The sequence below is a fragment of the Typopeltis vanoorti genome, chromosome 8, assembly GCF_054136105.1.
Source record: "Typopeltis vanoorti isolate ZY-2024b chromosome 8, IOZ_Tvanoo_1.0, whole genome shotgun sequence".
NCBI lineage: Eukaryota > Metazoa > Arthropoda > Arachnida > Uropygi > Thelyphonidae > Typopeltis > Typopeltis vanoorti.
In genome coordinates this window covers 138156728-138183714 of record NC_143556.1, presented here as the reverse complement: position 1 = coordinate 138183714, position 26987 = coordinate 138156728, and the positions used below count along the sequence as shown (strand labels likewise).

Sequence of the window (26987 nt, the reverse complement as noted above, 5' to 3'; positions counted from 1 at the left end):
TCATTTTTTGTTTTCATTTTGTGAAACATTATTTACTCTCATTTTGTAAAAAGACAATTATATATAAAACCACCAACGCCAACTACCGCCGACCACCACCACTACTAGTATTTCCAGAGACAATCTTTGTGTAGAAAGTAAAAGGAGGAATAGCTATGGAAGGATGACTTTAAAAGTATTGATGATATGGAAGTAACAGAAGCAAATCAAATAGTGAGTTACTAAGCAGTCGTTTTTGCAAAAGTTATCGTCTTGGTTGTGATATTGCAATGCCGAATGTGTCATTGACTGATGAGAGACTAGAGATAGAAGAAATAGAGGTGCTTAGTATATTGCAGAAACTTAATGCTAACACTGCCATAAGGTTAGATTGCATATCGACCCAGTGTTATGAGAATGTGTGCAAGAGAATTAGCACTTCATCTGACCAAGTTGTTTAATATAAGCCTCAGTTCCAGTAAAGTTCCAATAGAGTGGAAGGCGGGGGAAATAATTCCACTGCATAAGGGAAGCTCCAAGGCAGAAGTAGCAAATTATAGACCAATCAGTATATCAGGAGTGGTGGTTAAGGTTTAGGAAAAAATTAGAATTAGAAATAAAAATTAGAATTCAGGACTGGGCAGATAGAAATATGATATTTTATAAGTGGCAACATGGTTTTGTGATGTGTTAAGCCTTGCCTTAGTAACTTACTTTTTATAATAAAGTAACAGTGGAGTTGGATAAAGGAAATGCTTACTCGATGATGCTGGTGGACTTTGCAGAGGCATTTGACAGGATTCCACATGTAACTCTCTTGCATAAATTGGAGGCAAATGGGAACGGATCTGAAGCTGATGATCTGGATTAGAAGGTGACTAATGGACAGATATCAACGAGTGGTTTATGGAGGAGCTGAGTCCAGAAGAAGGCAGATGACATTTGTTTTCTAGTATTGTACCCCATGGCTCAGTACTTGATCTTCTGTTGTTTAATTTGTACATGAATGATATTGGAAATAATTTGACAGAAGATGTCTATCTGTTGATGCAAAATTGGGAAGAGCAATAGTCAATGAAGGTGATGTAGATGTTTTGCAAGATGACATAAATATGCTGGCAGAATGGCAAAGGTGAATGACTCAGTTTAAAGTGTAAGGTAATATATTCCATTAATATAGTACACATGCTGTGTACTATATTAATGGAATTGAACTGCAAGAAGTTGACAAGGCAAAGGATTTGAGCATTATTGTATTGACATTATTGGACAGAGAACTGAATTTTAGAGGGCATATTGCATAGGTGGCCAAAGCAGCACATCAAATTACATGGTTGTTGAAAAACACACTGACAAGCAGGGATAGTGAAGTTACCGTTCCATTTTATAATGCCACATCTGGACCATTGCACACAGATCTGCTCACCCAGAATCCTTAGTGATGAAGTGGTGGAGAGGATCCAGAGGCAAGTGGAATGTTTCCTGTGAGGATAGATTGAAGGTCTGTGTAGCTGATAGGCGTAAGAGAGGACATATGATAGAACCATATAAATTATTAAAAGGGTTTTATAGGTTGTTGAATAATTTATGTTAATTTATAATTTATAATATAATAGATTGAAGGTCTGTGTAGCTGATAGGCATAAGAGAGGACATATGATAGAACCATATAAATTATTAAAAGGGTTTTATAGGTTGTTGAATAATTTATGTGAATTTATTTATTTATGCCAATTTATAATAGGGTTTTATAGGATTGATACTAGTGACTTTTTTCTGTACACTGTGGGAAGAGAGAACGAGGAATCATCCCTGGAAATTGTATAAGAGTGTGGTTAACAAAAGTGTTAGGACTAGATTTTTTACTTGGAGGATGGAATGTGTGAAATGCATTGCCAGAGGTGGTTTGAGTTCTTCATCTGTGAATGAGTTTAAGGAGAAGTATGATAGGTATTGTGTGCATAAATTAGGTTAGTGTGTCAATGTAGGTTCAACCAACCAGAACATTTTCATTATATGAGATTCAGATAATGGAGAAAGCACTGTTTTTTGTTTTTTTTTTAACTTCCTCAGCACTTTTTAATCACTGATCATAGTATTATATACTTTTTTAAGGTGCTACAAGAACACCCCAAGCTCAGGAATTGTTAATGGCTCGACAACTAATTGTGGTAGTTGCTAAAGCCTTCCAGTTACAAGTTATTGATATAGTCTACATAGATTATAAAGGTTAGTCTTGAATAAGTCATTATTATTAATCATATCTTCTCTATCAAACATGTGGATTTCAAAATAAGAAATTTTCTCATAATCTGTATTTTGTTAATCACCATTTCTCAGGAAATGATGTGCACTGATACACTACTTGTTGTTTAAAAATAGACATTGCAAACAAACAAACAAAAAATCTTAATCATTGAAAACCAAATTGTGAAAGAGATACCATAGATTTTCAGAAATGATAAATTCAGATGACATGATTTTTGAATTTCTGTATTAACATTCGATATTGCAATGATGATGATTTAACCACTCAAACAGCCACACAACACGGATAAAATATATCAAAAATATATGCTTCATATTCTTATTATTTCTATAATATCCAAACATTATATTGATTTCAATAGACATTTCACATCTATGTAATTATGGATGTATATTACATGTCAAGGTAGGTATGGTGATTAATGGATTCACATAGTAGTAGACAAACTGAAGTAGGCAAAAAAAAAAAAAACAGTTAACATTTTAATATCAATAATTAATTTCTCAAAGATATGGAAAAAGGCTTGAAATATTCCAACTGTCTTCAATCTATCCTCTTGACTTAGCAATTGGGATGCAGCTATAGTACGCCCACAGATATGAGACCCTTCGACACTTCTGTGCATGTCAACAGAAGAAGAATCCATTCCGATAATAGGGTAATCAATTCGTATTGTGGGATGAGTTGTTTATTATTACACGTTGGAAAATTAACTTCTCTTTTATGATCATTGTAGTTTTTAAAGTGGTAACTATTTTGCTTGTATAACAGTTTGAAAATTTTACTGATAAAGCATGTGATTTCACGTTTTATTGACCAATTTGTTCATTGCCATATTTCTTTCTCCCCTTCAACATGAATTGACTCTTCCTGGCAGTCTGCCAACAAGAGCTCTCTCTTCTGTGGTCGGACTATAAAGGCAGTCGTTCTCATTTATTATTGTTACTATCATCAAATGTCCATGGAAATCAAAAGCTTCATCATGAGAAGTCTCACTATCAAATACACTACTAATCAAACCATTCATTAATCAAACTTCTGCATTCTCATGTTAGAGGCTTAATGGAGTGAAAGCACTGAGAAAGGATTTAAAATATTCGATTCTTCTGTGTTGCAAGTCTCATATTGTACTACCAGACAATGTCTCAGTGCCTGTTTGGAACGCCTGTTTAATTCTTACGAATTTAGGTACAATATATCATTGTCTCTACATCGAACCAGAAATGTTAATTAGTTGATGAAGTTCTAATGTTTAATGTGTAATTTTTCTAGTTCAGTGTAGAGACAATGATATTGTACCTCAATTTGTAAGAATTAAATAGCCATTCCATTCAGCCAAAGCAAATAGAATCTACAGAAAACAAAACTAGTTATCTTAAGAGAACAGATCACAGCTATTAGATCAGAGCTTTCAGAGATTGATCAAGATACGTTTACTATATGTAGTGAATTAGCTACATTGCTACCATCTGACCCATGGGATAGCATTGACAGAATTACATCCAACAAAGCCACAGTGGTTGCAAATAAAAAGAAATATAATTTGATAAGAAATTTTAACTTGCTTCAACAAGAAAAAGAAAAACATCTAGATCAGTGTAAAGTTGTCATCAATCTTTCTTCCAAAGTCCTGTCTAAAAAAGAAAAAATCTCCTAATGAGAGGTTTTAATTTTGTCTTATCTCCACAGAACATTCCAAAAATAGACATCATAGTGCAAATTGAAAAAGGAATTTGCAATCTTCCTAGAGATCCGGCAGATCTCACCTGCATACAAACTTCAGCCTTATTGCTAAAATGTAAATTACCATGTAGAAACTTACCAAAATCAGAGTTAATAGCCCTTAAAGAATTCAGATGAGATAAAAACATAGTAATAGTCATGGCTGACAAAGGAAATACAGCAGTGGTTATGAATTCAGATGAATATGCAAGATAAATGAACTGCACCTGCTAGACGATTCCAATACCTATTCATCCTTAGACAGGGATCAAACATGGCGCACACATAATAAAACCAATGACTTGATTAAAAAGTTACCTAATTGGCCAGAAGAATTTGAAAAAAATCTTTATCATCAAAATATCTATTAGTTCGAAGAATTTATGACGCTCCAAAAATACACAAGGATATTCTGTTATGGCCAATTGTAGATGGGAGAATTCTCTGACCTCAAAATTTGCAAAATATCTGTCAAATCTGATATCACCACACACACATAAGAAAAACAGAATGATTTGTAAAATATTGTTTACATTTTATTGAAAAAGTAAAGGATATAAATATAGAACCTTCAGACATCTTAGCAAGTTTAGATGTAGTCTGTCTCTTCACCAATGTACCCAGAAATCTAGATCAGTGAATCTACTTGGAAACCTTTTCCCACTAGACACTGTAGGACTATTCAAACACTTTTTTGATATTTTAAGACAAATATTGGGAACAAAAAAGAAGGACTTGCCATGGGTTCTCCCCTTTCTCCAGCCTGAGCCAACCTCTTTATGGAAAATTTTGAAACTAACATATTAAAAAAACTATCAGAAGAAACCAAAAATTTGGTTATGTTACATCGATGATATTTTTGTCATTTGGTTGGGAACGGTGGACGAGCTGATTGCTTGCAAAGATTATCTGGACAACTTGCATCCCAATATAAAATTCACTCTTGAACTAGAATAACACAAAAAATTACTATTCCTTGATATCCTTGTCGCAGTAAATGATGAGGGAAAAAGTTATCCTTTTCCGTATGCAGAAAACCTACCACACTGGGAAGAGTTTTAAATGCCCCTTCACACTGCCATCCATCAAAAGATAGGCATAATTAAAACTTTAGGAGACAGGGCATACAATATATCAAGCACATCGATTAAAAGGAATGAAGAACCGCACCACCTCAGAATCAGAAATAGTATCAGAACCTCCTACTTAATGGTTTTGAACCCAAGACAATCAAAAACAATTCTTAATATATCTCCTGCAACTCACTTAAACAAGATTTCAAGAATGCAATTACTTACAAGAATGTCACAGACAAAGTGGCTGCATTGCTCCACAAGTACTTGTAAAAGTGGCTTTTGTTACCTTTACAAAAAATATGAAGATTCCTACATCCACCAAAACCTCCACATCACCCCATGAAAAAAAGCCAGGCATTTATGAGATTCATTGCTCTTGTGGCATTATTATGTAGGCTAGACAGGAAGGTTGGGAGAAAGAGATCTGTATGTCTGAATAAGTAAAAGACACAGGAAAAAAGATGAGAGCATAAATTAGGCCTGATATTTCCCACAACTACTACTGGTCATGAAGTACTTTGGCAACAAACAAAAATGTCAAATATTGATCGTAACTGTTTCACAAGAAAATTTAAAGAAGCCTCACAAATGCTTAGAATCCCTGAACAATGCAATAAAAATCAAAGTTTAATTTTACATCAAGTATGGTCTGCTTTCATCAAAGATTGAACTGCAACGGATCCACGCATGATGCCACAGAACATAACAACTACCAATGTTCACATGCATACAGTAATGAATTTACCATTTGTATTCTGGTTTATCAGTTATATGTAACAGTTGTGAAGTTATAACATCTAATATGTGTAATTAATTGTTAAAAGGCTTTTGTTGTGTAAAACTTTTAGGTACCAGTGCCCCTGATGAAACTTGTCGGGTTTTAAGTGCTTATTTTTATTAAACTCTTTAATTTCCATCTACATGGTGGAGATATGTTGACGATATCTTCATTATATGGCAAGACAGCGTAGAAAACCTAAAATCGTTTGTGGATAAAATCAACTCAATACATAACAAGATTAAAATTCACTCTGGAAGTGGAAAACAACAACCAACTGCATTTTTTAGACATCTTGATAAAGAAACAATCAAACAGTGTCATATTATCTATTTACAGAAAGCCCACAGATACTGGAAGATATCTTCATTATACTTCAAACCATCACAAGACACACAAACTGAGCATTATCCACATGTTGAAATATAGAGCCAGAAAGTTTATATCAGAAGAGGAGGATACACAGACTGAACTCTCACTAATAGCCAACACATTATCACAAAATGGATATCCTCAAAACATCATCAAAAAATATCTATACAATGACAACCCCAGACAAGAAGAATCGCACTCCCAGCACATTTCTACTGTAGTGATCCCTTTCATCAAGTCAATTTCTTATCAAATAGCAAGAATACTAAGAGCCTACAACATCAGAGTGGTCTTCAAACCAACCACCAGCATCAGACAAGTTTTAGGATCCCCAAAAGATAAGGTGCCTTTATACAAATATCCAGGAGTATATTACATTCCCTGCTCCTGTGGTCTTGCCTACATCGGACAAACTTCACGACGTTTAGAAATCAGACAAAAAGAACATGTTGGTGATGTAAACCACAACAGAAGTATCTCTTCCGGCTTAGCACATCATTTCTGTACGTCTAACCACATGATAGAGTGGCAAAACAGCTCCATGCCATATCTCGATGATGACTACAGACATCGTTTATTCAAGGAAGCCACAATAGTGTTCATAACTGGTGGAAACCTCAACAGAAATTAGGGTATAATTCTAAACAGTTCGTGGTAAAACCTGATCCTCTCTCTTAATCAATCTGACCTACAGCTAGCCAGTAATCACATTACACGTTTACAACAAACATGCATGCGTGATAATGAATAAGAACAATAAGTCCTCTCTGTCACGCGAACATGTAACCTTAGCTACTAGTTGGTTTACAACATTTTTTATGTTCCTTTTAATTTGCATTTACTAGTTTTTATGTCTTTCTGTAAACGCCTTGAAAAAGCCAGACAGTCTGCTGGTGAAACTGGTAGGCTTTAATATAAGTTTGTTTTAAAATGGTCAGTATTAATAAAATTGTATTTTAATTTAAACTCTTTAATTACATAATAATGGTTCTCAATATCGAAAACTCCCCACATAACTACTAAACCACAGAAACTTACATTTACATAAGATTAGGTTGATCTTTTAAATCTACTGCTGATTCTAAAAAAAGTTTTAAATTTGTATTTTTTCTGGTGAAGCATAATAGTTTTTTTTCCATTTGATTCTGTGCAAGGTAAAGGCATAGTCAACAGGCCCTGACTGACCATACTTATGTTGGCAGATGTGTATTTTTTCTTCTTCTAGCTGGATGTTAGCAGATCACCCAGTTTGACCATAATATGATAAGTTGCAGGAACAAGGAACTTTGTAGACACCTGGAACGAAGAAAGGAAGTCAAGGATCCTTGGTAGAGGGTGTCCAGCTTCAGATAAGGTTTATAAGTGTTTTCTATTTGGCCATGTGGCTCAGATACATTACACTCCTTCCTCCTCCTCCATCTCAACAGACAATACATACCCCAGAATCCAGTTCACTATAGAAAAAGAAAATAACAATAGCCTTCCTTTTTCTATATACTCTAATCACTCATCTTCTAATGGCAACCTTTCTTTCTCAGTTTACAGAAAACTCACCACAAACTTTCCCAAAATGGTGTCATCAAAACTCTTGTTAATAGAACCTCTCATCTCTATTCTACCAAGGCTGAACTTAAAGCTGAACTCTCCTTTATTTGCTAGACTTTTCTGTGCAATAGCTACAATGTCAAAAAGATCAACAAATTGATTGTTCTCCCATTCCTCAACATGCTGACTGTAGGAATGACATCATTGTTCCTTTTATTTGAGACACCTCAGAAAAATAGCCAGCAATCTAAAAAAAAAAAAAAAGGTACAACCTGTGCACTGCATTCAAACCCATGGCTGTACTTATATTTTTCCTGAGGCACTAAAGTGCTTCGGGTCTCTCCATCATTGTTTGGGGCCCTTAAATTGGCCCTAATTTTTGGGACCTTCAGCTAGAGCCGTGTGTGCCTATGTATAAGTATGGTCCTGCTCAAACCTTATCTGAAGCCAGCCACCCTCACCTGCTTTCCCAAGGATCCTTTACCTCCTCTCTCTCTCTCTCTTTTCCAGGTGTCTACAAAGTTCCTTGTACCTGCAACTGGGAAATCTGCTAACATCCACCTAGAAGAACATAAAAAAAATATATCTGTCACCATACATCTGTATGGTCAGTCAGGACTTGTTGACCATGCCTTAGATACCGTGCACAGAATCAAATGAAAAAACTACTGTGCTTCACCACAAAAAATAGAAATTTAAAAAACTTTTTTTAGAATCAGCCACAGATTTAAAGAATTAACCTAATCTTAATAAATATGTTGGAAGTTTATTTTCCACTAAGAGGAAGGCAAAGCAGAAGTGGGATGAGTCAGGAGTGGAAGAGGACAGAGAAAGAAAGCAAGAAGCCAAGAGAGTTGTGGCGCAGGCGAAGGCCATGGCATATCAAGATCTGTATGATCGATTAGAAACAAAGGAAGGACAGAGAAAAATTTACCAACTAGCAAAATGTAGAAATAACGCAGCAAAGGACATCTTATATGTGAAGGAGATCAAATCTACAAGGAAGAGTATTATGGAGGGATGTGGATATAAGAAACAGATGGAGAATATACTTTGAAGGACTTTTGAATGAGGAAAATGCGAGGACTCACAGAGAAGATGGGCTGCCTTCTGAGGGGATGGTGCAGAACATCCACAGAGTGGAAGTGAAGGAGGCCGTGAAGAATGGAAAATCGGTGGACCCTGACAGGATTCCAGTGGAGACATGGAAGGCACTAGGGAAAGAGGGAATTGACCTGCTGTGGGACCTGTTCATGAAAGTTTGCTAACAGGAAAATATATCTGAGGAATGGAGGGGAAAGAACTCTTGTCCCCATCTACAAGGGTAAAGGGGATGCATAAGACTGTAAGAATTACAGAGGAATAAAGTTGATGTCCAACACAATGAAAATCCTAGAAAGGGTTCTAGATGGAAGATTGAGGAAGGAGGTGGAGATTGCAAAGGAACAATTTGACTTTATGCATGGTCGATCAATGACAGATGCTATTTTTGGGTTACAACAGATGATGGAACAGTTTCGAGAGAAACAACAGGAGCTACATCTGGTGTTTATTGATCTCAAGAAAGCATACGATAGAGGGCCAAGGCAAGAAGTCTGGAGGTGTCTGAGGGAGAAGAAGGTACCGGAGAAATATGTCAGGCTGGTGCAGGAGATGTACAGAAATGTGAAGACAAGAGTTCGGACATGTCTGGGACAAACAGAAAGTTTTCAAGTGACAGTTGGCTTGCATCAAGGGTCAGCATTAAGTCCGTTTCTGTTTAATATTGTGATGGAGGTGGTGATGGAGGAGGTGAGAGAAGATGCTCCCTGGACAATGTTGTATGCAGATGACATCTTGCTGTGTGCAATTTCAAAAGAAGAAGTGGCAGCTAAACTGGAAAGATGGAGGAAAGTACTGGAAGAGAGAGGTATGAGACTGAGCAGAAGTAAGCAGAGATGAGAATGCTTAGGTGGATGTGCAGTTTGACCATAAAGGATCGTCTGAGAAATAACTATGTGAGTGGAACGGTGAAAGTTACGAACTTAGGAGCGAAGATACAGCAGGCAAGGTTGAGATGGTTTGGTCATGTGATGAGGGGGGGGGACGAATGTGTGGGAAGAAAGGTCATGCAGATGGATGTGCAAGGGAGGAAGAAGCATGGACGGCCAAAGAAGGGATGGAGAGCGCTGGTGGAAGAGGACTTGAGGATGAAGGACTTGGATGTGGTAAGAGCCCAAGACAGGAGGATGTGGAGGAGACTTATCAGAAACAGCAACCCTGCTTAAGCGGGACAAGCTGCAGAAGAAGAAGTAGTTCATTTTCCACTTGGTTAGACTATAATAAATTTCGTTTAATCCTTTACCCAAGTGTAGGCAAACAAAGCTTGTGCCTGAAGTAGTTCAGGACTGAGGCAACTCATAGTAAAGGTGGACCTAGCTCTCATCACTCCTTGTCTCAGTATCTCCCATAATGCAAAGTACATCTCCTTGCAGACATGTATAAAGCTGTGCATTATTAGTGAAGGGCCACTACCCAGACTGGTTTCGACCTTTATTGAGGTCTCATCAGTGGGAGGCAGACCCAGAAGTGGTGATATTAAGGCAGAAGCAGTGGAGAGGTCATATTTACTTACACGAGTTGCCAAATCCTCAGTAAATTAATAATAAAGTGGTACACCCTTTGGCAACTTGTATAAGTAAATATGACCTCTCCATTGCTTCTGCCTTAGTACCACCACTTCTGGGTCTGCCTCCCACTGACGAGACCTCAATAATGGTCGAAACTGGTCTGTGTAGTGGCCCTTCCTTTAATGTAGCTTTATACATGTCTGCAAAGAGATGTGCTTTGCATTGTGGGAGATACTGAGACAAGGAGTGATGAGAGCTTGGTTCAACTTTACTACAAGTTGCCTCAGTCCTGAACTACTTCAGGGTCAAACTTTGTTTGCCTACATTTGGGTAAAGGATTAAACTAAATTTGTTGACCATAGGTGGCAACATTATTCGCAAGGTTTTTTTTTTTTTTTTTCCCTAAATTGGTACGTCTGTCATAAGCATCCATGCGAAATTGCAAGTCATTCTATCGAATAGTTTGTTTTATACAGCTGTATGAAGCAAAAGTGTTGTCTGTGTCCCTTGAAATGGATAAAATAGAGTATCGTGCGGTTATAAAATTATTTGTAAAAGAAGATTTAATGCCAAAATAAATTCATTCGAAGTTCATAAAAGTTTTTGCCACATGCCTCAGAAAAATTCCTCATTCATCCCCCCCCCCCATCTGAGGTACCTGTTTGTGGTGGATGAGACCTCCCAGTTATGGTACTGACCTTTTTTTTTGTTCTTAACCTTTGTTTATGCTCTTTTCTCCATATTCTTCGTCTTTTGTTCAATTTAAGTCAGTAGCACTGAGATAAATGAAAAAGTTCAATGTAAACACTCTCCACGGTGTCACCGCATAATAGGACCTACACATCATCATGCTGTGTATGATGCACAATGTCTTGGTACATAAGCTATGATCATACCCAGAAGAGCAAGCATACAGATGTTCAACTATCACTCTCCGCATCACTTTAAACACACAGAACTATGTGTTGAAAGTGACTTTGTGGGATGTACTTTAGTAGAGTTGTTTGCTTGTTTTTGCATACACAGCAGACTGTATGATATTAACTGCTTTTAGTTAAAATTTCTCAAAATGAACTCCCAACAGACAGAAATCTACCATATTTTATTTATCAAACTACATAAGGAAAGCAATTTTCCGTTCTGATAATGGAAGTCTGGGATAACTGAAATACAATTACATAGTGATGTACCAAAAGTCATTTGACATGCAAGGGCCAGCTATTTGAAGGTTTGTTGTTTTTAAAGTCGGATAAAAGATGAACTGCTGTATGTATGTATGTTGCATGGTGTCCATTCTGAGGGGATTCCAACTTGTATTTTGCTACGATACAGGTTTCTCACATGTAACAACTTTGCTTGGGTTATCAAATGAGATTTTCATAATTGGAGAAGAAAAACCTGGATCTAGTTCATAAGAACATGATGCTGAACTCCAGAACCATAGGAAGAAATGTCTTCTCCTTTGTTTTTGACAATTAAGAAATGGGCTGCCAAGTTTAAATGTGGCCGTACCAGCCTTGAAGATGATCCACATGAAGGACATTCAAAAAGTGTAACAACAGCAGAAATCATTGATCAAGTGCATGGTATGGGATTGGATGACTGGTGAGTCAAAGTGCACTCTATTGCAGAGACTATAAGCATTTCAAAAGAAAGTGTAGGATATATTTTGCATGAAGAATTGCAAATAATAAAGCTTTGCACAAGATGGGTGCCGGACTTGCAACCAGCAGATCAAAAATTCACTCGCATGAAAATCTCCAAACTGTGCTTGGAGCGTTTTAACAAGAATAAAACTGATTTTGTGCGTCGATTTATTACTGTGGATGAGACTTGGATTCACCATCACAAACCAGAATCCAAATAGTAATCAAAAGAGTGGACAGAAGCCGGTTGTTCAATGCCAAAGAAGACAAAGTCAGTTCCATCAGCAGGAAAGGTCGTGGCATCAGCATTTTCGGATGTTAAAGGCATTTTGTTTATTAATTATCTTGAAAAGGGTAAAACGATAACTGGAGAATATTATTCTGACTAGGGGGTGCTAAAGGGTCAAAGCTGTATAACTGAGAGGAGACCTCCACATAGCCTTTAAAGGAATGCGGAGAACCGACCAGGGCTTCTGACCTAATGTCCAATCCTCACCTTCTCGTGGTGCACCCTGTTGGGTATCTACTTGGATACTGAACGAACGAGGATGGGTTGGCAATTTGGAATTTAGCCAACCAAATTGTATTCTTATTGGTTAAACCAAAATAAAAAATGATAGTACGACATGACAAAATTTCATGCCGGCTGAGGTGTCGCCAGGTTAAACAAGGCCCCCGTTGTTTTCGCCAGGGAACCAGGGCGAACAGCGAAAAGTCAGCTACTGGAACAAATCTGAAAACAAACCCCAACTCAACATCACCAGAATTAAAGATCGGTACTATCAACGTAAGAAAGCCTGAATGGCAAAGAAATGGAGCTAGCTGAGGAATTAGATAAGTACCAGATCGACATAATAGGGGTGACTGAAACAAAAAAGACAAAAACTGGTGAGATCTTTGTGAGCAATAAATACAAAATGTTATATTCAGACAATGACAATCAAGGAAAAGGAGTAGCCATAGTATTCAACACAAAATACGAGGCTAATCTTCTTGAATGGCAGTCAGTCTCAAGTAGAGTAATGTGGGCAAATATGAGAATGGCAAACTGGACAATGAGACTTATTTGTGCCTATGGTCTCACAGAAGGTTCTACTAAGGTAGAAGAGGAGGAATTTTTTGAGGCTTTAGAAAAAGCAACTGACACAATGAAAAAGGAAAAGTTGGTCCTTGTTGGGGATCTAAATAGCAGAGTAGGAAATGATTGTCAGACATACAAAAATATTTTGGGAAAATTTGGAGAGAAGAGCAAAGCTAATAATAATGGCAAATATCTGTTAGATTTCTGCTCAGGACATGGTCTGGTTATTACTAACACCATGTTCCAACATAAAAATGTTTACAAATTCACATGGAGAGAAGAGGCAAGGAATAAGAAAAGTCTCATTGACTATGTTATTGTTGATAGTGATGTTTTCTCCCTGGTGCAGGACACCAGAGTGTACAGAGGATTTGAAATTGGAAGTGATCACTATTTAGTCTTGAGCAGGATAAAATTGAATTTCATATTGAAAAGAATAACATGTAAGAAAGTTTTAAAGTGAATAAAAGTTGAGCAGCTCTCAGATGTGAACTGTAGACTAAAATACAGAAAGGTTATTGAAAAAAAAAATGAAAGAGTTTGAGAACAGGAATCAAACCTTGGAGATTCAGTGGCAAACTCTGAAGAAAACATTGACTGATTCTGCCAGAAAGGCGTGTGGTGAGGTTGTCTGCAAGGATAAAAAAAATCAGAACTCCCTGGTGAACACAGGAAGTTAAAGAGGCAGTGAAGGAAATGAAGATAGCATATCAAAAATTCCTGCCAAATAAGTCAGCTTTTGCTCTTAGAGAATACAGAGACAAATGTAAGAAAGCGAAACACTGTGTAAAACTAGCTAAACAAAAGTCATGGGAGGACTTTGGCATGAATATAGAAAATAAATATCAAGGAGGTGGCAAAATATTGTGGAGGTTGTTGAAGAAGCTTAGGAATGGAGGAAAGAGTGCTGTAAAAGGAGTTAGAGATGATAAAGGTGACATTAAAACAGGAGAAAAAAGATATCCTTGAAGTATGGAGTAATTACTTTGAAAAACTGCTAAATGAAACAAGCAGTGATGACAGCACGGTGGTAAAAAACACTGACCAGGCATGCAGTCAGGAATACATATCCATACTTGAGGTAGAAAAATCCGTCAAAGGCTTGAAATGTGGAAAAGCAGCAGGAGTAGATGATATTCGACCAGAAATGCTGAAGTATGGTGGTATAAAAGTCTTACAGTGGCTGCACTGCATAGCTCAGAAAGCCTGGACAGAGGAACGAATTCCTGATGATTGGAGTAGAGCTCTCATAGTGCCCATATATAAAAAGGGAAATAAAGCTGAATGTGAGAATTACAGAGGTATTTCCCTACTGAGTGTTCCTGGCAAGATCTATGCAAGTATACTTGAGAAACGGTTGAGAAGAATTGTGGAAGAAAAGCTTGGTGAAGAACAAGCTGGATTCAGGCCAGATAGAGGCTGTCAGGATCAGATCTTCACTTTACGACATATAGTGGAGAAATCATGGGAATATAACAAAGATCCTTAAATATAAAGAGCTAATAAGCTTCATTTCGGCAACAAAAACATTATTTAAATTAAGGGGATATTAAATCCCACATTGTTTTAAAACCGAATAAGAAACTCAAAGATTGGAATCAGAGAGTTTCTTGCCGAATATAGTATAGTAAACTATAAAGTATCGGCGATCACTAAGCGTCCGCTAAATGCAAGTGGCCCAGCACGTAGTGCAATACCGGAAATCTCGCAGCAAAGTCGGTAAAGTTCTGATCACTATTCTTAGGTATTTACCATAATGTAAAAACACATTTCCTAGGAAATGTATGCTGTTATTACATTATGGTGGTGAGGTCACTACCCAGACCGGTTTCAGCCTTTTTTGAGGCTTCATCAGTGAGTAGCTAGACCGAGTTAATACCAAAGTGTATAGCGAAAAGAACTTTATACTCTGCTATACGAGTTTCCGAACAGGTGCAACCATTAAGTTACTTAAATATAAAGAGCTAATAAGCTTCATTTCGGCAACAAAAACATTATTTAAATTAAGGGGATATTAAATCCCACATTGTTTTAAAACCGAATAAGAAACTCAAAGATTGGAATCAGAGAGTTTCTTGCCGAATATAGTATAGTAAACTATAAAGTATCGGCGATCACTAAGCGTCCGCTAAATGCAAGTGGCCCAGCACGTAGTGCAATACCGGAAATCTCGCAGCAAAGTCGGTAAAGTTCTGATCACTATTCTTAGGTATTTACCATAATGTAAAAACACATTTCCTAGGAAATGTATGCTGTTATTACATTATGGTGGTGAGGTCACTACCCAGACCGGTTTCAGCCTTTTTTGAGGCTTCATCAGTGAGTAGCTAGACCGAGTTAATACCAAAGTGTATAGCGAAAAGAACTTTATACTCTGCTATACGAGTTTCCGAACAGGTGCAACCATTAAGTTACTTAAATATAAAGAGCTAATAAGCTTCATTTCGGCAACAAAAACATTATTTAAATTAAGGGGATATTAAATCCCACATTGTTTTAAAACCGAATAAGAAACTCAAAGATTGGAATCAGAGAGTTTCTTGCCGAATATAGTATAGTAAACTATAAAGTATCGGCGATCACTAAGCGTCCGCTAAATGCAAGTGGCCCAGCACGTAGTGCAATACCGGAAATCTCGCAGCAAAGTCGGTAAAGTTCTGATCACTATTCTTAGGTATTTACCATAATGTAAAAACACATTTCCTAGGAAATGTATGCTGTTATTACATTATGGTGGTGAGGTCACTACCCAGACCGGTTTCAGCCTTTTTTGAGGCTTCATCAGTGAGTAGCTAGACCGAGTTAATACCAAAGTGTATAGCGAAAAGAACTTTATACTCTGCTATACGAGTTTCCGAACAGGTGCAACCATTAAGTTACTTAAATATAAAGAGCTAATAAGCTTCATTTCGGCAACAAAAACATTATTTAAATTAAGGGGATATTAAATCCCACATTGTTTTAAAACCGAATAAGAAACTCAAAGATTGGAATCAGAGAGTTTCTTGCCGAATATAGTATAGTAAACTATAAAGTATCGGCGATCACTAAGCGTCCGCTAAATGCAAGTGGCCCAGCACGTAGTGCAATACCGGAAATCTCGCAGCAAAGTCGGTAAAGTTCTGATCACTATTCTTAGGTATTTACCATAATGTAAAAACACATTTCCTAGGAAATGTATGCTGTTATTACATTATGGTGGTGAGGTCACTACCCAGACCGGTTTCAGCCTTTTTTGAGGCTTCATCAGTGAGTAGCTAGACCGAGTTAATACCAAAGTGTATAGCGAAAAGAACTTTATACTCTGCTATACGAGTTTCCGAACAGGTGCAACCATTAAGTTACTTAAATATAAAGAGCTAATAAGCTTCATTTCGGCAACAAAAACATTATTTAAATTAAGGGGATATTAAATCCCACATTGTTTTAAAACCGAATAAGAAACTCAAAGATTGGAATCAGAGAGTTTCTTGCCGAATATAGTATAGTAAACTATAAAGTATCGGCGATCACTAAGCGTCCGCTAAATGCAAGTGGCCCAGCACGTAGTGCAATACCGGAAATCTCGCAGCAAAGTCGGTAAAGTTCTGATCACTATTCTTAGGTATTTACCATAATGTAAAAACACATTTCCTAGGAAATGTATGCTGTTATTACATTATGGTGGTGAGGTCACTACCCAGACCGGTTTCAGCCTTTTTTGAGGCTTCATCAGTGAGTAGCTAGACCGAGTTAATACCAAAGTGTATAGCGAAAAGAACTTTATACTCTGCTATACGAGTTTCCGAACAGGTGCAACCATTAAGTTACTTAAATATAAAGAGCTAATAAGCTTCATTTCGGCAACAAAAACATTATTTAAATTAAGGGGATATTAAATCCCACATTGTTTTAAAACCGAATAAGAAACTCAAAGATTGGAATCAGAGAGTTTCTTGCCGAATATAGTATAGTAAACTATAAAGTATCGGCGATCACTAAGCGTCCGCTAAATGCAAGTGGCCCAGCACGTAGTGCAATACCGGAAATCTCGCAGCAAAGTCGGTAAAGTTCTGATCACTATTCTTAGGTATTTACCATAATGTAAAAACACATTTCCTAGGAAATGTATGCTGTTATTACATTATGGTGGTGAGGTCACTACCCAGACCGGTTTCAGCCTTTTTTGAGGCTTCATCAGTGAGTAGCTAGACCGAGTTAATACCAAAGTGTATAGCGAAAAGAACTTTATACTCTGCTATACGAGTTTCCGAACAGGTGCAACCATTAAGTTACTTAAATATAAAGAGCTAATAAGCTTCATTTCGGCAACAAAAACATTATTTAAATTAAGGGGATATTAAATCCCACATTGTTTTAAAACCGAATAAGAAACTCAAAGATTGGAATCAGAGAGTTTCTTGCCGAATATAGTATAGTAAACTATAAAGTATCGGCGATCACTAAGCGTCCGCTAAATGCAAGTGGCCCAGCACGTAGTGCAATACCGGAAATCTCGCAGCAAAGTCGGTAAAGTTCTGATCACTATTCTTAGGTATTTACCATAATGTAAAAACACATTTCCTAGGAAATGTATGCTGTTATTACATTATGGTGGTGAGGTCACTACCCAGACCGGTTTCAGCCTTTTTTGAGGCTTCATCAGTGAGTAGCTAGACCGAGTTAATACCAAAGTGTATAGCGAAAAGAACTTTATACTCTGCTATACGAGTTTCCGAACAGGTGCAACCATTAAGTTACTTAAATATAAAGAGCTAATAAGCTTCATTTCGGCAACAAAAACATTATTTAAATTAAGGGGATATTAAATCCCACATTGTTTTAAAACCGAATAAGAAACTCAAAGATTGGAATCAGAGAGTTTCTTGCCGAATATAGTATAGTAAACTATAAAGTATCGGCGATCACTAAGCGTCCGCTAAATGCAAGTGGCCCAGCACGTAGTGCAATACCGGAAATCTCGCAGCAAAGTCGGTAAAGTTCTGATCACTATTCTTAGGTATTTACCATAATGTAAAAACACATTTCCTAGGAAATGTATGCTGTTATTACATTATGGTGGTGAGGTCACTACCCAGACCGGTTTCAGCCTTTTTTGAGGCTTCATCAGTGAGTAGCTAGACCGAGTTAATACCAAAGTGTATAGCGAAAAGAACTTTATACTCTGCTATACGAGTTTCCGAACAGGTGCAACCATTAAGTTACTTAAATATAAAGAGCTAATAAGCTTCATTTCGGCAACAAAAACATTATTTAAATTAAGGGGATATTAAATCCCACATTGTTTTAAAACCGAATAAGAAACTCAAAGATTGGAATCAGAGAGTTTCTTGCCGAATATAGTATAGTAAACTATAAAGTATTGGCGATCACTAAGCGTCCGCTAAATGCAAGTGGCCCAGCACGTAGTGCAATACCGGAAATCTCGCAGCAAAGTCGGTAAAGTTCTGATCACTATTCTTAGGTATTTACCATAATGTAAAAACACATTTCCTAGGAAATGTATGCTGTTATTACATTATGGTGGTGAGGTCACTACCCAGACCGGTTTCAGCCTTTTTTGAGGCTTCATCAGTGAGTAGCTAGACCGAGTTAATACCAAAGTGTATAGCGAAAAGAACTTTATACTCTGCTATACGAGTTTCCGAACAGGTGCAACCATTAAGTTACTTAAATATAAAGAGCTAAATATTAGCTCTTTATATTAAATATAAAGAGCTAATATTTAGCTCTTTATATTAAATATAAAGAGCTAATATTTAGCTCTTTATATTAAATATAAAGAGCTAATATTTAGCTCTTTATATTTAAGTAACTTAATGGTTGCACCTGTTCGGAAACTCGTATAGCAGAGTATAAAGTTCTTTTCGCTATACACTTTGGTATTAACTCGGTCTAGCTACTCACTGATGAAGCCTCAAAAAAGGCTGAAACCGGTCTGGGTAGTGACCTCACCACCATAATGTAATAACAGCATACATTTCCTAGGAAATGTGTTTTTACATTGTGGTAAATACCTAAGAATAGTGATCAGAACTTTACCGACTTTGCTGCGAGATTTCCGGTATTGCACTACGTGCTGGGCCACTTGCATTTAGCGGACGCTTAGTGATCGCCGATACTTTATAGTTTACTATACTATATTCGGCAAGAAACTCTCTGATTCCAATCTTTGAGTTTCTTATTCGGTTTTAAAACAATGTGGGATTTAATATCCCCTTAATTTAAATAACAAAGATCTGTATTTGAGTTTTGTCGATTTGGAAATGGCATATGACAAGGTGCCAAGAGAGAAGCTATTCAATTCGCTGCAGTTATATGGTGTCAATGGGGCATTATATCAAGCAATACTTAGTCTTTATTTGAGTTGTAAGTCAGCAGTTAGAATTGAAGGAAGTACAGGAAGATGGTTTAGTGTTAAATCTGGTGTGAGACAAGGATGTACATTATCCCCTCTGTTATTCATTATCTATATGGATCACATTATGAAGGAAAGTGGTATTAAACACGATATCAAAATTGGAGATGTTAATGTCAGCTCTTTGCTTTATGCGGATGATGTTATACTTCTAAATAAATCCGCTACAAGTCTGCAAGATTCTCTGACTAAATTGAATAACTGTTGTAATAGATATGGTATGAAGGTCAACAATAAAAAGACAAAGACAATGAAAATAGGCAGAATCATTGAAAATGTCAGCTGTGTTTTGAATGGAGAACCTGTGGAACAAGTAAAACATTTCAGCTACTTAGGCACAATTTATAGTGAAGATGGTAAATTAAATATAGAAATATACAACAGAATCAGCAATGCTGGTATGGTGGGAAGTCAATTGAATAAATTCATATGGAATAAGAGAGAAATTAGTCTGAACACTAAATTAGCTGTATACAAGACAGTGTTCAAACCAGTTTTAACTTATGGATCTGAGAGCTGGGTCAGAAGTAAAACACTTGACCAAAGACTAGAGACTGCAGATATGAGCGTCCTGAGAAAGATTAGAGGCATGAACAGATGGCATCAATGGCAATATCATATTAAAAACGAGAATATTAGGAAAGAACTTGACATTGTCAGCATACAGGAATCTCAGGTAGTATGGTGATTTAAACAGAATGGGCAAGGAAAGATTAGCAAAACAAATGTTCTTTGCCAGGTTGGCAGGAAAATGACCCAGAGGAAGACCAAGATATAGGTGGATTGATATGGTACGAAGTGCCTTAGACGATAGAAATATAAGATCTGATAATGTTGGAGTCTTGACAAGTAACAGACTGATTTGGAGGAAAATTGTAGATAGGAAGTTAGTAATGATGTAATTTTTTCATGTAGTACTATCATATCCTGTACATCCCTTGAGGGTGCATGGCAGGAATTTGATGATGATGATTTAACCAGACTAGATGAAAAAATTCGAAAATTTGAGAAAAAAACTCGCTTTGCAGAAGAAAAAAATCATCTTTCATCAGGACAGTGCACCTGCCCAGAAAGGTGTTTTAGCGGTGGAAAATTAAGGGATGTGCACTATGAATTGTTGGAACATCTATCCTATTTCCCAGATTTGGCTCCCTATGACTTCTGTCTCTTCCCAAAACTAAAACTCTTCCTCGCTGGTCAGCGTTTTTCTTCGAATCTAGAGGTGATTGCAGCTTTAGAGAGGAATTTTGCATATCTTACTGAGAACCACTATATATAGATGGGATAATGACGCTGGAGCATTGCTGGAATAAATGTATTGATTGTGATGGAGATTGTGTTGAAAAGTAAAATAATTTTGAAATTATAAATTCGTTTTTTCATTGTTATGCTGAGAACTTTTCAGACCACCCTCATATTAAACTTCCCAAGATTTGGGAAACTTTAATTCTTATGCCTTGTACTCAATGCAGCTAATGCTAGACATTATAAGTGAAAAATATTAGACATTCAGTCTAATATTTTTCACTTAGTTTTGTGCAAATTTGTGTGTGTATTTGAATGTTAATATAGATTTCCTGATGATGTCTCAGTGACTTAGATGAAATATAGGAGTGATTAATGTGCTGTATTTATTCCATTAAACCTTAAAATGAAAAAAAACTCAAACTTGCCATTGCTATGAGTCTGGGACCCCAAAGGTTGCAGTTTCTGAACTGTCAATCATGGACTGTGAATGAAGATATTTCTTCCTGTGGTTCTGGAGTTCAGCATCATGTTCTTATGAACTAGATCCAGGTTTTTCCTCTCCAATTATGAAAATCTCATTTGATAACCCAAGCAAAGTTGTCACATTCAGCTTAGGTTGTCACATGTGAGAAACCTGTATCGTAGCAAAATAGAAGTTGGAATCCCCTCAGAATGGACACCATGCAACATACATACATACAGCAGTTCATCTTTTATCTGACTTTAAAAACAACAAACCTTCAAATAGCTGGCCCTTGCATGTCAAATGACTTTTGGTATATCACCATGTAATTGTACTTCAGTTATCTCAGACTTCCATTATCAGAACGGAAAATTGCTTTCCTTATGTAGTTTGATAAATAAAATATGGTAGATTTCTGTCTGTTGGGAGTTCATTTTGATCCTGCTCCCATGTTACTTCCAGATTACAAGTCATATGCTTTCTTAATAAGAGGAATGAATGTTTGCTGTATCGATTTTAATGTTACTTTATTACACACGCAGCAAAATGAGTCTGACCTGTTTTGCACACAATGCATTGTCCAGTTATAACTAAAAGCAGTTAAAATCATACAGTCTACTGTATATGCAAAAACAAGCGAACAACTCTACTAAAGTACATTCTGCAAAGTCACGTTCAACACATAATTCTGTGTGTTTAAAGTAATGCTGAGAGTGATAGTTGAACATCTGTATGCTTGCTCTTCTGGGTATGACCATAGCTTATGTACCAAGACATTGTGCATCATGCACAGCATGATGTGTAGGTCCTATTATGCGGTGACACCGTGGAGAGCGTTTACATTGAACTTTTTCAATTTATCTCAGTGCTATTGACTTAAATTGAACCAAAGACATTATCCTAAACATTTGGTAATAGAGAATTGTGATTATCATTTCTGTATACAGCACGAAACAATTTTGTTAGACTCAACCATTACTGTCTAAAGACAAGTTCTTGATACATTATATAATACTGAAAGAAGAAGTAGTACTTTGGATCATATTTTAAGGGTAACTTTGTGCAGCCATGGCACATGTATGTATAATGAATGTTGGCAGTCTGCATACTTGAGAGCATTTATGCATGAATCAGTGGAGGTAGCATATGATTCAGCATCATTGATAAGAATTATTTACTGTGTTGCAAAAAAAAAAGATAAGTTATAGACATTGGAATGATGATAGAAGACATTATTGTAACATGGCAGAATTTAGTTGGTATCTTTACAACAAAGTTGAAAAAGTATTTGACCAGTAGTGTTGTTATTTAGTAGGTGGTGGGACATGGAGGAAGGTATGTAAGAGAAAGGGGGGATACGGAGTGGGAACTAAAAATGCAGAAATTAAAGATATGCGAATTGGATGCAGAAATATACATATGGTAATTTCATAATGGCCTTGCATCAAGGGTGAACTACAAAAATTTTTTTTTAGAAAAAGGAGAAAGATAAAATATAATAAATAAAGATTAAAAGTGGGAGTTATGGGATGTAAGTCGTTTTGACTGTGTCGTCTTCAGAGCTCGTGGGCAAGGCAGAGCCTATGTCATTTTGGCTTAGTGCTTTTGCCTCAGGTTTTGCTGTGTTGCTTTCTATTGGTGGGGAATCTTGACTTAATTTTCATTTTCTGGAGCTTCCAACTCTCTGAGATTACATAAGGGTGGTGAACATTTATAGAATTTTTGTCACATTTAATGGTTATAGTTTCTCATGACCATTGATAATTCTAATATTCTGTATAACACTAATATTCTGTATGTCTAATATAATGGCTTTTTCAGTTTCAAATGTTCAGTGAACAGCGATTTCTGAAGAAGCCAAGAACGATCTCAGTCTGGGGCATAACTTTACCGTTACACCCAAACAAATTCCAAAATTTGAAATCATGATTTAGGTAGAACTGGGCATCTACAATCTTCCACTGGCAATGGCTAATAATGTGCATTTAGATATTATAGCAAGTATCCTAAACAAAGCTAAACCACCAAAAAGTTATATACCACATAATAAACTAGCTGCCTTAAAAAAGTTGTATAAGAATAAAAATATTGTTATTATAAAAGCTGATAAGGGAAATGCAACAATTAGTTATCATGGATCAAGAGTATTATAACAAAAAAATGCAAGATCTCGTATGTGACAGTTCTGTGTACCAAATTATATAGTCTCCACTATGTTTCAAATGAAAAAAGTCAGCAAATTATTGAAAAAAGTGACTTCCTGGTCTACAGAAATCATCAAAAAAATAAAAGCAGTTCATGTTAAACCATTAAAGCATTTATGGATTACCAAAAATCTACAAATTTAATATCCCCCTACGCCCTGCAGTCGATAACATAGATAGTCCCACTTATAAACTTGCCCAACAGTTAGCCAAGTCTCTTGTTCCCCCCCCCCCCCCTTACTGGCAACTCCTCTACTTTTGTAGAGGAGTTGAAAAATTCAGTCCGTTAAAAATCATATCCTTAAATAATGGTTAGTTTTGATGTCACCTCTTTGTTAACCAATGTACCACTAATAGACTCTTGATTTGATAAAGTCTAAATTTCTCCCTGATATCTTTGAATTATTCAAATTTACTATGTATGCTGGTTTCTTTACATGGAGAGTAAAAATCTACAAACAGATTAATGGTACTGCTTTGGGATTCCCCTCCCCCCCCCCTTTAGCAAACTTTTACATGGAACACTTTGCAAACAAAGTACTTACCACAGCTACATATAAGTCCCTAGTGTGGTTATGCTCTGTTGATGATGTGTTTGCCATTTGACCCCATGGACAAGACACTTTGGATCTGTTCGTCACCTACCTACACACCAAAATCCACTTCATGTTAGAAAAAGATGTCTTGGTTATTTCTTAAGGAATGAAGGGCTAATTTTTCTGTTTTGGTTAAATTGCAACTTAGCTGTTTATTGGAATTTAGTATGTTGGATGTTTCCATCCATATTTTATCGGCTATATTGGAGGGGAGGAATTTTAGTTCTCTTTCAATGTGGTATATGAAGTCTAGTTTGTTTACTGACATTGATGCAATAGCATAGTTTAAGCCTTTTTGCAGAAGCAAGAGTTCTCCTTCATTAAGGTTGTGGCTGGATGTGGTTGTGGCATTGGTGGTTGCTTGCACCTTACTTTGCTTATTTGACATTGGCTGCTCCTCTGGAAATGGTTACCAGATTGTCTGTTGTTTCAGTTTTGGAACTTCACTATAAGTTTTTCTTTGTTTTTACATAACACGTGCTCTGCAGAGTCATCTGTAATCCTCTCCAGAATATCCCAAATATCGTGATTTATGTAGCTTGATAGCTCTAATTTTAGTTGTAGAACATTGTTTTGGCAACCATCATCAGTGTCCACACTTCCAGCCTATTCAAATCATTTTATAAGTGCTGTATATCAGTACCATCCGTGATAGCCCTGTCAGGTTCTTCCCAGTATCATTAATATATAGATTGAACAACAGTGGTCCGAGGACTGATTTGGGGTATACCACTGATTACCTTAAATCTGGCACATTCATATCCTTTTCCATCTCCACTCCCCATACACCACTTTCTGATACCTGTTCCATCAACCACTCAATTGAATGGTTTTAATATTCCAAACCCATATTATGCAAAAGCCTTTCATGTGGTATCCATTCGTATACAGTAGCAAACAAATAATCTGAACACGCATTTTAAAGAAAAATTTTAATTTCTTAAGAAAATAAGTACAAAAATTAGACTTTGCCTAATAATTTATATGTGCTCCTCTGTTCCTAATGAGTTCATTAATTCGCTTAGGCATGTATCTACCAACGTAGAACACATTTTTCTTATTTTGCATCTCAAAACTGTACTTTTATAATTTAATTGTTTTAAGTTATCCTTTGTATCACAATTTTATTTCCAAGTCTCTTTCACTGGCCTACAAATTTTCTGTTGGTTTAATGTCAGGAGAGTTATTTTTAACCTGGTCACTGAAGCAACTGGATGTTGTGAATTTTGAGGAACTCATTCAATTTTTTTGAAGTATGGCATGGAGCAAGATCCTGTTGGAAGGTTTCTTTGTCTTTCTGGATCTGTAGGACCACTCTTTTCTCCAATATTGGTCAATTTTTATATATTGGTCACTTTTCATCATACCATCATCTGGCATGAGTGATTCTGGACTGTAATGTGTAAACAACCCTAGAATATCTTTTTAGCTGGGTATTTAAGAGCTTGTTGAAGATGGTTAGAGAAGTCTTCTCAGTCACTGATTTGCAAACATGAGTACCCACTCTCCTTGACCACAGAAATGTCTCTCATCTGAGAATATGACCTTATTCCACTTCTCAGTAGTCCAATCTTTGTACCCTTTTGCCCACTAGAATCTCTTTTCTGCATAGCCTTCATCAACAGTTGTTTCTTCTTTGGTCTGTGGGCATTCCTCCCCACTTCCAACCAATTTTTGACAGACTGTCATGTCATAAACATAAATTCCACTAGCTGCCAAGTTTATAGCAGACAATCCTGGATTCATTTTGCTTTTCTGAAATAGCAAATAATCTTGAGTAAGCATAGTTTTCCTTTTCTCCCCACATTTTCCTTTTGTTTTGGGAGAAAGAGTACCTGTCTCCCTAAGCCTCTTTAAAATTGCATTAACAGTACCCAAACCAACACCACACTCATTGGCAATTTGTCTTTGAGTCACGGATGTCTTCTGAGAAAGAGTACATATTGTTGGACACTTTCTTGGAGATGTATCCATTTAGTAGCTACACAAAATGAATAAAGGGTTATGAATGTCTACTTGTTTACATGATTACTCGTAAAAATGCACAACACTATTAATAAACATTGTAGATATGGTTAAAACCCACAGCACTCAAACAAAATAGTGAACTAAAACCTAAACCGAAAAATATTAATCTGAATGATGTAGTAAATCGAGTGGTGAGAGATCTGAGATTCATGCTTGAGGTTGTACAAAAGAAAATGCAGAGAGGAAAGATAGTGTGTGTGTTACCCAGGTATGGATAATGAGGAGCTTTCAGAAGAGCAGTAATAATGAATATCATAATAGCCAGAATGTGTCAGAAGAGAGGATTGGAATATCTGAATGCTTGGAGGGCATTTGAGGACAGAAAGGAACTGTATGCAAGAGACTGCTTGCATTTGAATGAGGAAGGAAGTAGACATCTGGAGAGATTGCTGTTTTCTGAACTAGTCGGTGTATCAATGCAGGGAAATTAGAATTCCCAGGGTGGATAGTAACAGGGGTGGCCTCCTGTGGGAATGGGTGCTTGGTGGAAGGGGGGATGTCATCAGGTAACACTGAGTCCAGTGGGGTCTGGAGGGGATAATGATAAGCATAAAAGCAGCGACATTTTTATGCTTTATGCTAATGCCAGGAGTATCCGGAATAAAGGAGATGATGCTGATAGCATCAGCTTGGCCAAAGATTATTGGGATCACTGAGACATGGTTGACGGAGGATGATATAGTAACAGGAATAGAAGTAGCAGGATATAGCATTTTTTGGCAGGATAGGAGAGGAAAACGTAGTGGTGGAGTACTGCTTATGATAAGTGATGACTTGTGTCCTCTAAGAGTGAAGGCTTTGGAAGGCAGTGGCACTAATTGTTTTGAAAGCATATGGTGTTGTGGTAGAGGTGGGTAAGATGAGATATTTAGTGGGTTGTTGCTACAAACCAAGGAGTACAGAAGGTGGGAAGAAGGAGGTGTTTATGCAGTGCAAGTCTTCTTGGCAAGTGC

At 36.8% G+C, this 26987-nt stretch overlaps 1 protein-coding gene across 3 annotated transcripts in view; it reads left to right on the top strand.

Annotated features, from left to right (window-relative positions):
• LOC150104378 (citramalyl-CoA lyase, mitochondrial-like) overlaps positions 1-26987 on the top strand; it is a 284487-nt gene that overhangs the window by 187207 nt on the left and 70293 nt on the right. For all 3 annotated transcript variants that reach the window (XM_090396962.1, XM_090396963.1, XM_090396961.1), the window contains one exon: positions 2095-2208. In XM_090396962.1, the coding sequence (XP_090253088.1) occupies positions 2095-2208 (114 nt within the window). The remainder of the gene's footprint in view (positions 1-2094; positions 2209-26987) is intronic.